This window comes from Apodemus sylvaticus, chromosome 6 (genome assembly GCF_947179515.1).
Source record: "Apodemus sylvaticus chromosome 6, mApoSyl1.1, whole genome shotgun sequence".
Lineage (NCBI taxonomy): Eukaryota > Metazoa > Chordata > Mammalia > Rodentia > Muridae > Apodemus > Apodemus sylvaticus.
The window spans coordinates 104,782,243-104,795,813 of record NC_067477.1 but is presented as its reverse complement, the minus strand read 5'-3'; the positions used below and the strand labels follow the sequence as shown (position 1 = coordinate 104,795,813).

The window sequence follows — 13,571 nt, the reverse complement described above, 5'->3', positions numbered from 1 at the left end:
TTATTTTTAATAACCTTCATTTGATGCTCTTTACTAAAGAGTTTAATAGTCTTGATTGGGCTGAGAAGGCAGCTCAGCAATTAAAGGACTTGCTGTCTAAGCAGGAGGGCCTGAGTCGGCCATGGCTACCCACCTGTACTATGGAACTGAGATCCCAGGAGCTAGCTGGCCACACCAGTTCTATGGGCGAGCTCTGAGCTTGTCTAGGGGACTCTGGCATGAGGAATAAGGTAGAAATGTCCTGAAGAAGGCTTCTCTGTGTCTACTTTGGGCTTCTACTCTCATACATATTCTCACAAGCATGGACATATATCAATGAAAAGCTAAAAATTACCTGGGCGCTGCTGACTCATGCCTTTAATCCCAGCACTTGGTAGGCGGAGGCAGGCAGATTTCTGAGTTCGAGGCCAATCTGGTCTACTGAGTGAGTCCCAGGACAGCCAGGGCTACACAGAGAAACCCCGTCTCAGAAAAAAAAGAAAGAAAGAAATTTAAAAAAGGAAAAGTTAAAAATTAAAAGATCATTTTAGGTACTTTCCAAACAATAATTATAGAAATTTCAAAAAGTTATTGCTAAATAGTTTTCTTCAGATCTCTCACATTTTAGCAAGGCTCAGAAGGAGAACTAACAGCTTTGTTCAGGATTCTTTTTGACAGAGTTTTTAATAGATGACACCATGGAGGATAAGGCTGGCATCTCCCATGGAGCAGGGCACATAGACTTGCTGTTCATTATACCAGATTCATAGTCTTCAAGTATGGGGCTCTTCACAACCACTTCGTGTGTGTATCACTTTCCTAAGTGCTGCTTCTGAGCCTACGGACTTGAGGAAACACTCAGGGCCTTGCTGCCACTGTTCTGTTAGTACAAAAGGTCTGTCTCTAACCCAAGAGTCTCTTGTCTTCTGTCAGAACCAACTATGGCACACTGGACAGGCTATCCAGTTGGCTTGTCAGAAAGAGGGCATCTTTCTTATTCTTGACAAAGGGTCTGTCTTTCAAATCAGCTGCAGAGTCTCATTCCTAAACCACGTACTGAGCACAGGGAGAAGGGCATGCCCCCTGCATTTTCACATGTAGCCAGACACCTGGGCGTTTTTCCTTTACTTTCAGGAATGGGGTCAGCATAAGAGAGGTTGCTATGGAAACTCCTGTAGAAGCCTTACACATCTCCCTTTAGCAGAGAGTACTAGCTATCATCTCTCCCTTGAGTAAAGCGGAACTGAAGTGCTCGCTGTATGACCCAAGTAACCAGTAGTTTGACAGATGATTTCAGTGTGAAGGCCAAGCCACACAGACCCAGGGGACAGTGACGGGACCCTGCTCTTACTTTCTCTCAGTCACTCTTTCCAGTGGCTTGTGAAGAGGGCTTGCTTCTTATTCCTAGAGCCCCGCCATCAGGGTCTGGCTCTGGGTTTGGTTACCTGTCCACACTAAAGGAAAAAAAATAAGATAAAATACATAAACGGGAACTATTTCCTTTGGCTTTGACCAAAGCTGAGGGGAACAGTTCTCAGTCCACTGCTCTTCCAGTGACTGCATTGCAGTTTATAGAAAGAACAAAAGCTTGCACGAATTCAGCTGTGGGACCAGGCAGTGCTGCTGGGAATAATCATAAACCCGTAATTCCTACTTTTCAGGTTCTTATTGCACATCCTGGTGCCAGAGGCTAAGGTCTGCTATGGGAGGTGGCTGATTCAGTTCTTGATACGTGGGAAGCTGGAGCCAAAAAAATGAAAACCAAAGTTCTATTTAAAGGGAGCCATTATGCCTCCCTCTGCCAAAGTTTTGGGAAGAGAGGCTCAGCCCTGTGTAGTCTCTCAGCCAGGGTTTAGTTGAGTAAAAGTTCTTACTTTCCAGCCCTGAGTCACCACTTCATCCCCTTTGTAGGTCACAGAGGAGTTCCACTGAGTTTGCATCTGTTCCTCTTTGAAAACTGTCAGTTACAGAGTTGTGAGGGAATTTTACAGTTCCCATCTACAGCATTTCACCTGTACTTCCACCATTTCAAATTCCAGTGGTCTGCCGTCCTGTGACCTTAGACATTTAACAAGAGAGTAGTGCTGCCTTCTTTGCCTCTTCTCTGACAACTTATTAAAAATCTTTTGATTTTCATATGGTATCTTCCTGTTTCATTACATGTTGTGGGTTATGCAAATATCTAGGAGGAATATGGGAATCCCCTGGACTATACTCATCTCTTAAGTTTGTGTTTCTTCCTCTCTCTGATAAGTCTGTTTCTTCTAGACTAGGCCATCTCTGTCTGTGTTCTGCTTACTCGATACAGTGTTGATCCTGATGTACTTGAAGAAACACTCATCCAGAACAGATACCCAGTTGTTGTGGAGGGCGGACATGTGTCAGTCGTTCTTGGGATGGGTGTGGATGCTGTTCTTGGGTTGTGCAGCAGGTCTGCAGGCGCCCTTTACGTTTCAGCACTAACTCTCGCTCTGTAAGCTCTCACATAGAAACTCAGGTTACAAAGCAGGAAGTGGCCAGTCAGTGGCTGACCCCTCTCCCCAGTGCAGACATCAAGCAGGACCCTCATTACCTGAGATTTCTGGCATTTTAACGCCCATTTTTCCAGTCAGGAAAATGAGGCCCAGAGCAAGGGGCTTTCCTGAAGTCTGATGGTGAACATAATGCCAGCAAACCTGCCCATCTCCAGTTTCTGACATCAATAATAAAAGCAACCAAAACTTTATGGCAAGTCCAGGAGAATTTAATATTATTATTGGTCCTAAATTGTCTTATGAATGATAAATTGTCACTTATTTGTAAGTGTGTCCACTCAGTTCATTCATTCCTAAAGTACGTATTACCCGTCTTGTGGTTTAAATACTAAAGTACGTATTACCCATCTTGTGTTTTAAATACTAAGAAGGAAAGAGGAACAGGAAGATGTGGTTTGTAGGCATGCCTCATATCTCAGGCAGGTAATCAGAGCCTTCACTGGGAAGGTAACAGGGATCTGAGCTCCTTCAGTATCTGGAGGAAGCACAACAGTTCTAAGTAGCTGATGCAGAATGTGTGTAATTGTGAGTAAGACACGTCAGGAGGCCTAGAGGCTGGAGACGGCTGAAGGTGCTGAGGTTGGGTGAGGAGAGCTGGAAGCCTTGAATCTGTGCTTCCTGCTATCTGAGGCGATTGCCTGTTCCCAGCTGGAAACCTTGCTTAAATAATGTTGAACTTATCCCATGGTGGGGCCTCTTGTCAGAACATGCCACTCAGATTATCTTTTGGCTGTCGCTTGAGAGCTCTGTTATCAGGACAGTTGAGCCAATGTCTGTATGTTCCAGGAGGTTTCTAACCCGAGTGTCCCCCACACAGAGCTGTGGTAGGGGTCAACTGACATGCTGTACCATGAAATTATTTCAAAACTATAAAGTGCTACAGGGCTATTTATTCTGCAGATGAATGGCCTGAGGCTCAGAGGTGGGAGTTGGAGGATCTGGCAGTTCACTGTGGGAGCCAGGCTACCCATAGTAATTACTGAATTTCATAGTCAGTATGACCATTTGCAACACTGCAAAACTCATGGTGCGACTCCTCAGATAGTGTCTTAGAGCAGAGCCATCATGGCCATTAAACAAATGTTTTGGAAACATGCATTAGTCCAGCCAATTTAGCTAGTGTGTAAGTAAAATCCATTCTCATTATCCTTTCAAGGTATGATGATCTGAAGTCTGTGAACACAGGTCAGCATGCATTTGCCATTACGATTGTCTGTGCCCCCACCACTGAGAACCTGTGAAGAGAACCGAGCAAGGGGGATGACCTGACTGGCTTTTATATCAAAACCACTTGTCAACTTAAAATACCTAACATTGTCCCCCAGAGCCATATTGCATGTGTGACTTGTTTTGCAGCAGCCATGGTTAGGAGAGAAGTCCTTTGGTTAGCCAGTGGGAGGGGTGGGTGCTGTGAGACTGACAGGGCTTCTCTTATATTAGAAACAGACTGGGAATAAATACTGTGTTTGATTTACGTGATGCATGTAGCCAAAGCATCATGTAACAAGAGAATTTGCATAAAATCTTTGGTTCAAATTAGAGGGATTTCTAGGCACATGTGGGCAAATGGCTTTCTGATTAACATTAGGAGTTAATTTTGGACAAATTAAACTTCCAAAATTCATTTAATGTTAAGTATGCTGAAACAATTTGACTTTCAACTGTAAAAGCAATCTGTCTTTTCGGCATGTTAGATGCAGTGACACTGTGTAGACATTGTGTTGGTAAGGCAAGTAGAGGTCTCTGTGCAGCCCTCCAGCTTGCCACAGTTTGTGATACTGTGTTTGAAATTAAGACTCAGAACTGCTGAACATGAAGGTTTGCATGTCAGTGTGGCTTTTCCCCACTGGAATGAAATGCCTGAGGCACACAGAGTCTGTAATGAGCAGCGGTTTATGTCACTTGTGGGTACCGAGGCTCAAGGGCATGGTCCAGCATCAGTTCCGCTCTGGTGAGGGCCTTCTTGACTAAGCTACATTTCGATGGGAACAGTTGAGAAGATGGTTAATCAAGTCTATGGGAAGAGTTGCATCCCAAGCCCTTTTTGAAGATCATCCCACCAGTGACCTTGGAACCTCTAAGTTCCTCTAAGAACCAGACTCTCCACCCAAGAACGTTTAGGTGACAAACAGTACCCAAACCATAGTAAATTTCTGTTCTGGTTAGGTTTTAGATGTTATTTTATTTTCATTCAGTAAACTGCAAAGTTTTTCAAGGTTCTTTTCTCCATCACACACAGACTCTTCTGTGAACCAGTTCAGCATTGCCACAAGTTTCAAATGTGTGTTGTTTCTTCCAGGTGGACATAGCTGACATTGAGAATGAAGAAAACCGTTACTCTCTGTTCACGGAGCTCCTGGAATCTAGTCACCATGAGGTCGAATTTCAGCACCTGATTTTACTCTTACAAGCCTGGCCACCTATGAAAAGTGAATGTGTGTAAGTCTTAAGATAACTGACATCCTCTGTCTGAATGTCAGTTTTGAAAATGTAGTGTCTTCAGCAGAGCCAGTAAATGTGCATGTACTGCACACACATATACCAAGGTTTCAGACACTCTCTTGTATTAAGGAATATGTTCCAAGCACTCTGAACTAGCGAACGGTACCGAATGCAGCTCTCCTCCACATTTTCTTGTTTCCCTGGTCCTGCTTACATAGATTTGATGTTTGCATCTTTGCTAATCGCTTCTTTTCTTTTTAATTTTTTATTATATATTTTTATTTTCTATATTCTTTGTTTACATTCCAAATGATTTCCTCTTTCCCAGTTCCCCCTTCCCCATATGTCCCATAAACCTTCTTCTCTCCACCCATTCTCTAATCACCTCCCTCCTTTTTTTCTCTGTCCTTATATTCCCCTCCAATGCTAGATCAAGCCTTTCCAGGATCAGGACCCTCTCCATACTTTTTCATGGGAGTTATTTGTTATGCAATTTGTGCCTTGGGTATTCAGGGCTTCTGGGCTAATTAATATCCACTTATCAGAGATTGCATTCCATGTGTATTCTTTTGCTGTTGGGTTACCTCACTTACGATGATATTTTCCAGATCAAACCATTTGCCTAAAAAATTTGTGAATTCATTGTTTCTAATTGCTGAGTAGTATTCCATTGTGTAAATATACCACATTTTCTGTATCCATTCCTCCATTGAGGGGCATCTGGGTTCTTTCCAGCTTCTGGCTATTATAAATAAGGCTGCTATGAACATAGTGGAGCATGTGTCTTTATTGCATGCCAGAGAATTCTTTGGGTATATACTGTAGTGGTGAGTTTCTCTCTTTCTATTATTTTAATTAATTTATTTCTTTTTGAGAATCTCATACATGTATATAGTAAAATATGATCTATGCCCCATTTTCCCCTCAACCTTTCCTCATATCTCACCAATATGCCCCCTCCGAAAGCCATGCCTTTTGTGGGTTTTTTCTTTTTTGATAACCCACCAAGTCCATTGCTGCCCATATGTTCGTGGGTGAGGCACTATCCACTGCAGCATGGGAATCTACCAGTAGCCATATCTTCAGTAAAAAACAAGAAGACAGTTTTCATCCCCAAGGACTCTCCACTGTCATGGGCTCCTCAGTAAGGGCGGGGCCTGCAGAGCATCTTCCTGCCTATGCTGGGACTTTAGCTGCCTTGATCTTGTGTAATCCTTGTGGAAGCCAGCATTTCCTACTCCCCTACTTCTTCAAAATCCTCTCTGGGCCTTGATGGTGTTGGGTCAGCATAAATACCTCATTGAAGGGCAGCCATGGAGTCCCTTGCTTTCAGCACTTTCCCCAGCTAGTTATCTCGCCATTGGCTGCTGCCCACAAAAAGAAGCTCCTTTCTTTTTGGCCAAGACTGGGGACAACCTAAGTCAATGGATATGTGCACACATACTTAAAAGACAGTTTGACGAGATGGCCATTTAGCAAAGTAACAGCAGCAAGTTCCACTCTGGGTCTGTGACCTCCCCATGCACGAACTCTTGGCCAAATTACAGAACCAGTAATAAATTTTATATTTGATAATTTTTGTTTAAAAAATGAATGGCATTGGTATGTGTGTGTGTGTCATTCAGTTAGATAGGTGTGCATACCTAAATGGAGGCCAGAACCTGAGTTTTCTCTTCCCTCTCTACCCTATTGCTTGAGACAGACTGACCCTGAAGTCATTGCTCCAGCCTGGCTCTCAGCACCCACCTCTCTAGCCCCCATGCCTGGCCTCCAGACACATGCCTGGTTTCCAGTGTGGGTCCTGGCAATGCGACCACATACGTTGAGGACTTTCTGTCTGCAGGCCAAGCCCTGCTACCCACTAAGCCATCTCCTTAGTCCCCTATCATTGTAATTTTGGAGTTCAAGGTACAATAACAGAACTCCTGTTGAATTTCGTTCTCGTTCCTGGCAGCCCCGCAGATGGGAGATTTGTTTATATCGTGGGTCTTGGCAATGTCAGCATATTTCCTACAGTGATAACTTCCAGTGTTCACTTAAAAGGTAGCTCTTTATGGCTTCCCTTTGGCGTGCGTGAGCTGCATTCCACTACCCTTCCTGTTTGAGGACGCTGAGACTGAACAATATGGGTTAGTTATGTGCAGGCCCTGGGATGCGCTTGACAATCGGTCTGTTAACAGAAATGGCTACTAAATGCCAGCCAAAAGGGACAATATTCAGTGTCATTCACTGGATCACTATGCAATTGCTTATGAAGTTTTCATTTTTTGGATTGTGTTTTTTGTGGGCAATTGAAAACACACACACACACACACACACACACACACACACACGCACACACACACACATACAATTATGGGTTTTAAAAGGTGTTTATGTATGAGAGAGAGATCACTATTTCACTTTGAAGACAATTTAAATTGTGTTTGAAATATTGGATTATCTTTCTATTTCCCTGTACCTAGACCCAAATGTTTTCTTCAGAACCATGTCTGATTTAAGGTATGAGCACAATAATTTTGTTCTGGTATTTCACAAAGAAATTTCTTGCCTGATTTATTTTAAACAAAGCTTACAGTGCTACCTGGAGAATTCATATGGAACAAATAATTCCCATTTATTAAGCACTCACAATATTGAGCGTGTAATTTACATACATTACCAATCATTCACACAATAAACATGCACAGATCGTGTTACCTAATTATACAGATGAAAGAATTGAGTCTCAAAAGTTAAGTAACTTCAGGTTACACACGGCTAACCAGTGAGGGAGACAGAATTCTCAGGAGGACTGACGCCATCGCTGACTTGGGCTGTTTCCTCTCTGTGCTGCTGAGTTTTCAGCCTGCACGTAGAGTTAAGAGGTTCTTGTCCTGTCCTTGTGCTGTTGAACGTGGTCTCGCCTTCTCCTCTGGGAGAAGTGGCCAGGTTCCCTTTGCACGCATCTCCTATCTGAAGCTTTGTTCACTGGCAGGAAGCATGTGTCTCTGTCCTCCTGCTCAGGTCTGTGCGCTCCAATACTGACCTCTGTTAGAACCCAGCAAGGGAGTCTGTCCTAGGCCGGTGAAGTCTCCGTATCTTGGTATGGGAAGAAGGAAGCTTCCCTGAAAATGATTTATCCTAGAATACTTTCAGAGCACTAAAAACATCTGGGAGACACACTCTTCACCTGAGCCCCAGGGTGGAACTGTTAGGAATTCCTGATGCACACCGAGGAGAGCTATGTCTTTTTGTTTTGTTTTGTTTTGTTTTGTTTTGTTTTTTCTAAGCAGATTTTTTTTAGGAAGGAAAGGATGTGTGGCTTAGGTTTCTATCACTGTGACAGTGATGGCATCCTGACTCATGTTCTACAGAGTGGGATTTTACCTGAACTGTTTACTCTGGGGGGTTTTATTGTTCAAGACAGAGTCTAGTTATCTAACCCAGGCTGGCCTTGAACTAGTGACCCTCAGTCCCCTGTGTGCTACCATTCCTGGTTATCACACCTTTTCTGCTCACCATAGGACCTTCATTGTCTTTGTGAAGTGCTTCCCTGTGGCCTTGCTAAGGCTACCGAGGGCTGCAGTTACTTGCTAAGTGCAGGTTCCTGGGTCCTAGGCTCCTCTTCAAAATCACCAGAGCAGAGGGTGAGAAGTACAGACTCTAATGTTGGCCACACTGTCATCAGGTCAGAATTTGAGACTGGGTCTGTAGCTTAAGAGTCCGAGCTCTCTGGACACCTGCCATCCCACTGTTGCCTGCTGCTTGTCCTTGCCACAGTAGCCTACACAGGATAGCCTAGAGGATCGCATTATATACACTGAGTGGAAGCCACCAAAAGCACTTTATTTCACAAAGTGGGACTCTTTATCTTTGTTTTTAATTTATCACAATGCTAAGAGCTTTAGTCACCTCCAGTATTTTACATCTTTCTCTGAGGAGCAGTGTAGCCAACAACCCGTGGGTGAGACTGGCGACCGTGATGCTGACCAAATGTACAGCAGAGAACAAGCAGGGCCTAGGGGATGAGGTGTTGAAGATCTGCCGCTCTCTCTACAACACCACACAGATGCTGCCCGTGGAGGTGAGTGGATGCCACGAGTGGTGTCCTGGGGTTGTCTTCTTCTCACAGCTCGCTGTGGGGGGCAGTCGTAGTAACTACTTGAACACGTAGCAAACAATTCTGCTAAAGGCCAAGAATGTGTAAAGGATCAGATGAAAACAAGCAGTAGGGAAAGGGTGCTTGGAAGGTGCTTTCTTTTGCCAGTGCTCTGAAGCAGATTTTACAACTCCCAGGGCAGAGACCAGTGCAGTTCCCTCAAGGCCTTTGCTACGGCCAATCCAAGCTGACATCCTTGGAACCCAGTAGCTCAGTTGTGACTTGTCTAAACCTGGCCAGTTGTACTGGTAACCAAGCAACCACTCTGATCCTCACATACTCCTTTGTGTCTCTGTAAGGAAATTGGATAGCCACAGCAGTTACTCTCTGGAACATACAATGGAATCTCAAGCATTTGCATTGTGACCTTTCTATTTGATCCCATAATTTAAGTGTCATAAAAGTATTTGTAATATGTATAGCATAGAAACATTTTATATATTCTGTTAATTATGGGAGCTTGCTTGTATGTCTACTCAACAGTATACTGTTTGTATCTAAGAATTTGGGTAATGGCATTAAACTAAATCATTGGTTTTGAGTTTCTACCACATAGGAAATAACTTGAAACCAAAATTATAAATCTGATCCTGTCAATCCTCATTATGATTGCTCAGAAAAACTATTCTTACTATGAATGAACATATAAGGAATTGTTTTCCCAATTTGGGACTGAGAAAGTGTTTTATTGAATTTTTAAAGACTTACTTGTTTAAAGAAGTCTTCGAAGCACTGGAGAGGTATTCTATAACATATTTAAAGTGCCAGTACCTAAAACCCAGTGGAGAGTGTGTTCACAGCTGTATACCACAGCCCTCTGGAATCCACTACTTGCTTACATATGGTCTGATCTGCTGGACCACAGACTGCCCTGAGAACATGAACCTGGTAGAGTGATCACCTCACTGGGACTAGATTCAATACTACAGAGTGAGTGCATCATGGTTTCTGATCTGCACCAAAGGAAGCGTATGCAAACACCTTTGCCTTCTTATGAACTAAAATGAAGCATTGTCCAATAAGGGCCAGGTGTCAGAATTGACCTTTAACTGTTCTGTTGAATTGAAGGCTGATCAGAGAGACTCTGCTTAGGCTCTTGTGTAAACTAGCTGGCAGATCCATCTTCAGCTGTGTCTCCAGCTCCGATGGGGCTGAACTGATGCTACTAATCGCCATCAGTTAGATCTAGAGTTCTCATGGAGTTGGGGAAGGAGGAGTCTGATCAGAGGAGGTTGTAATGGTTTCTCTGTGTAACTTGATAAAGTGAAAGATCTTTACTGAAAGTGTGCTGTTGCCTCGTGGCTTCATTGGCTTTACATGCTCAATTTTTCTCCTGAATTTGGGCATGAGTATAAGGAGTGCTTCCTGCATGTCCTGATTACAGGAGATTGGTAACTGATAGGCATTGTTTTATTGTTAAATGTGCTCAATAAAAAATCTCAAGTGTTATTTGGAGAGAACATAATTATCTATTTATTTCATCACATTTCAGAGTTGCTCAACTTAATCTCAGAGTTCTATAATAATTTCTTTCACCATGGTGCTAAAATTATCCAACGTTCAGTCACTTTTATTCTGCCCATGGCTAATGATGTGTGTGCCCAGTTGTGGCAGGAACTGAGGTGGACACACTTCTTCCCTTATCCCTATTTCTCCTCCCCTACAAAGTTTCGTATTATTTTCTCTTTCCCCAATGATTCCCATGTGTCTTTTTGTGATTCCAGAATGTTCCTCATTGTATCTGCTTCCTTAACATGGAAAATATCACCAGCAAGTTGAAATCACTGCTTTTCATAAGTCATGAATCCCACAGTTTTGCAAGTTGTGGTGGCTGCTTCTTGGATCACATGCATGCAGTCTAAGAGGTCTCCTCAAGGGTGGAGATACGTGGGATAAGAAGCATAGAACAAGTTCATGCCATTAGTAGATCTCCAACTCCAAGTTCCTACTGTTTGCAACTGACCCAGCAGTCCGAGACTCACTGAGGCTAAACAGGAGTTAGATCCACACAAGCTGCAGGCTACTGTGTGGGAGCAAGTCACCCAGGAATCAGCCTGGCTACGCCCAGGGTGGGACCCCCAGGAGAGGCCATCCTTCCTCATGGCTGAGGTGCTTTTGAGAATTAGACCCCCATGACATCCAAGCTATCTCCCTTTCAGCCTGCTTCTTCCTCCTCTCCATCTCATTAATGGGGCTAAAATGCCCCCTTTGAAGCAGATGACAAGGTGTGTACTAGTGCCTAGAAAGCATAGCAGGGGGGCGGTTCAGGTCTGAGCTCCCCAGGTGGAGGCACGCCCAGCAGCCTAGGAGTCAGGGCTGACTTAAATAGCTCTGGAGAACCTGAGACTACAGATAGCACCATGGACAGCACAGTCTTCACCCTTATCAGGACCAAGAACAGGGGGAGCGAGAGGTCAGCTCCTCGGCCCTTGTGAATACCACACACCTGCTCACACTCCCTCAGCAGGCTCTAAAGCATCTGCTGACAGTGATCCACTGAGTCCCCACAGGTTGTATAAATGCAAAAACAGTGCTGATGGAGTGGTCTGACTTCACTGGCAACATCAGGCTACAGGGACTACCACCCAGCTCATCACCATAAACCACAGCCCACAGGGAGAGCAAACTCCAGGCTGAGGCTTGTCTGCACTCAGGATTGTCTGTCCCTGTTCGAGGCCTAGCTCTCTTGTGGTGTCATGTTCTGTCTGAAACATGAAGCTGTCAGGTGAGGTGCTTTTGTGGTTCTCTCTGCTGCTTGGTCTTATGACAGTCCCTGTAACACTTCTCTTACACTGTAAGCACCAGAGAATATTCAGCATGAAAGGTCTGAATATTTGGCCAACAACATAGCTAAGACTATAAAGTACTCCGGGATCAAATAAACTGGCGCTTCTGTATTGTCAGAGCCCTGGCCTTGGTCGTGTGCCATCTGTCCTGCTTAGATTTTTTTTTTTTCTCACAAGATAGAGGCTTCTTGGAAGAGAAACCTTAATTAAGGAAAATCCCCCATCAGATTGCCTGTAGGCATGTGTGTGAAGCGCTTTCACATTCTTGATTAATGATTTTTGGGAGGGTGCCACCCCTGAACAGGATAGGAAAGCAGGCTGAGCAAGGCTGTAGACAACTCTCCTCCGCTCACCATCTCTGCTTCAGTTCCTGTTTGTGGGTTCCTGCCCTGGCATCCCTTCAGGATAGACCCTAATCCTTAAAATGAAATAAACTATTTCTCATGTTGTTGTTGGTTGCAGTTTTACCATAGCAATAGAAAGGAAACTATCTATTGTCTTCTTAGATGCTATCTATGTTATTTTATAAAATTTGTCATTTAGAGCTATAATCAACATTTCTAAACATCATGGAATGATGAGGTCCTTTGTCGATTATTGGTAATATATTGAATAAATAGCAGACATACGTACTAAGAGAGACTCTTATGCCAATACTGTTGAGTATGGTATGTACCTTGTAACTTTGGAATACAAGAAGCCTCACTCACCCTCAAAGGGGGCAAAGGTGAACATAGAACTACAGGACAGAAGGTAATGTCTGAAGTAAAGAGTGCAGTGGGCATGTAGAATGGTGGCCAAGCTGGGCCAGTCACGGAGCCTGTCTGGTGTGTGTCACTGTTCTTCAGGAGGTGTGAACCAGTGTCTACTTGTCCCACATAGGGAACCATCAAGAGCCCAGTGTACTCATACCAGTGACATCAGACTTGGTGAACCACTGAGTTTTCAGGAGCAGAAATGACTTAAAGGCACCTGCATCTCTAATTGCCTACCCAGTCCGTGACAGTTACAAAAGCAGGAAGCCTGGATCTCACTCCTCAGGGGACAGGCAGCTCCCCAGCTTGGAAAGCGCCTCGTTCAGTCTGTCATTTTCATCATCTCATCTTGAAATGATGCACAGGGATGCTGAGAATGCCCAGTGTTTGAATTTTCTTCTGTTCTGTTCTGCTGTGTGTGGAGTAGCACAACAGAACAATCAGCCCCATGCAGGGTGGTGATCCTTCGTTCTTTTTCCAGAATAGCTTTGCTTTAATATGTGGGTCTGCATTCAATGTCTGCTCTTTGGTCGAGTGTTCAGTTCTTATGTCATAGCTACAGTCAGGACACTAGAGGCAGTCAGCTCAGTGGGCTGAGCTGTCAGTTCAGCAAGTAGAATAAAAACCTGAGAATAAAATGCAGGTATACCTGGGGAGATCCACATGTGTTCATTGTTTTGAACCACAGATAGTTTTCGTAATGATGGAATATCTTACATATATCAAGAATTCTGTTTACCTTAATACTAGAATTTTAAACTTTTTTAAAAAATATTGTCTTTGCTGATAACCTTTGTCTCTCAGTAGATAGGAACTAGATATTGACATCATTAATAGTTGATAACAGCTGCTATGAAGTCTCTACTGTATGCTCAGCACTGTTCCTTTATATTAACATTAATTCTCAAGACACAGCAAAAATTGCAGAGCAGAG

The 13,571-nt window shown here is 43.7% G+C and overlaps 1 protein-coding gene across 6 annotated transcripts in view; it reads left to right on the top strand.

Annotated features, from left to right (window-relative positions):
* Positions 1-13,571, top strand: part of Nbas (NBAS subunit of NRZ tethering complex) — a 283,532-nt gene that overhangs the window by 257,238 nt on the left and 12,723 nt on the right. For 3 of the 6 annotated variants that reach the window (XM_052186094.1, XM_052186093.1, XM_052186089.1), the window contains 2 exons: positions 4,813-4,952; positions 8,883-9,021. In XM_052186094.1, the coding sequence (XP_052042054.1) occupies positions 4,813-4,952; positions 8,883-9,021 (279 nt within the window). Of the gene's footprint in view, positions 1-4,812; positions 4,953-8,879; positions 9,022-13,571 lie in introns of all 6 variants that reach the window. The other 3 variants (XM_052186091.1, XM_052186092.1, XM_052186088.1) reach the window with 1 other exon arrangement.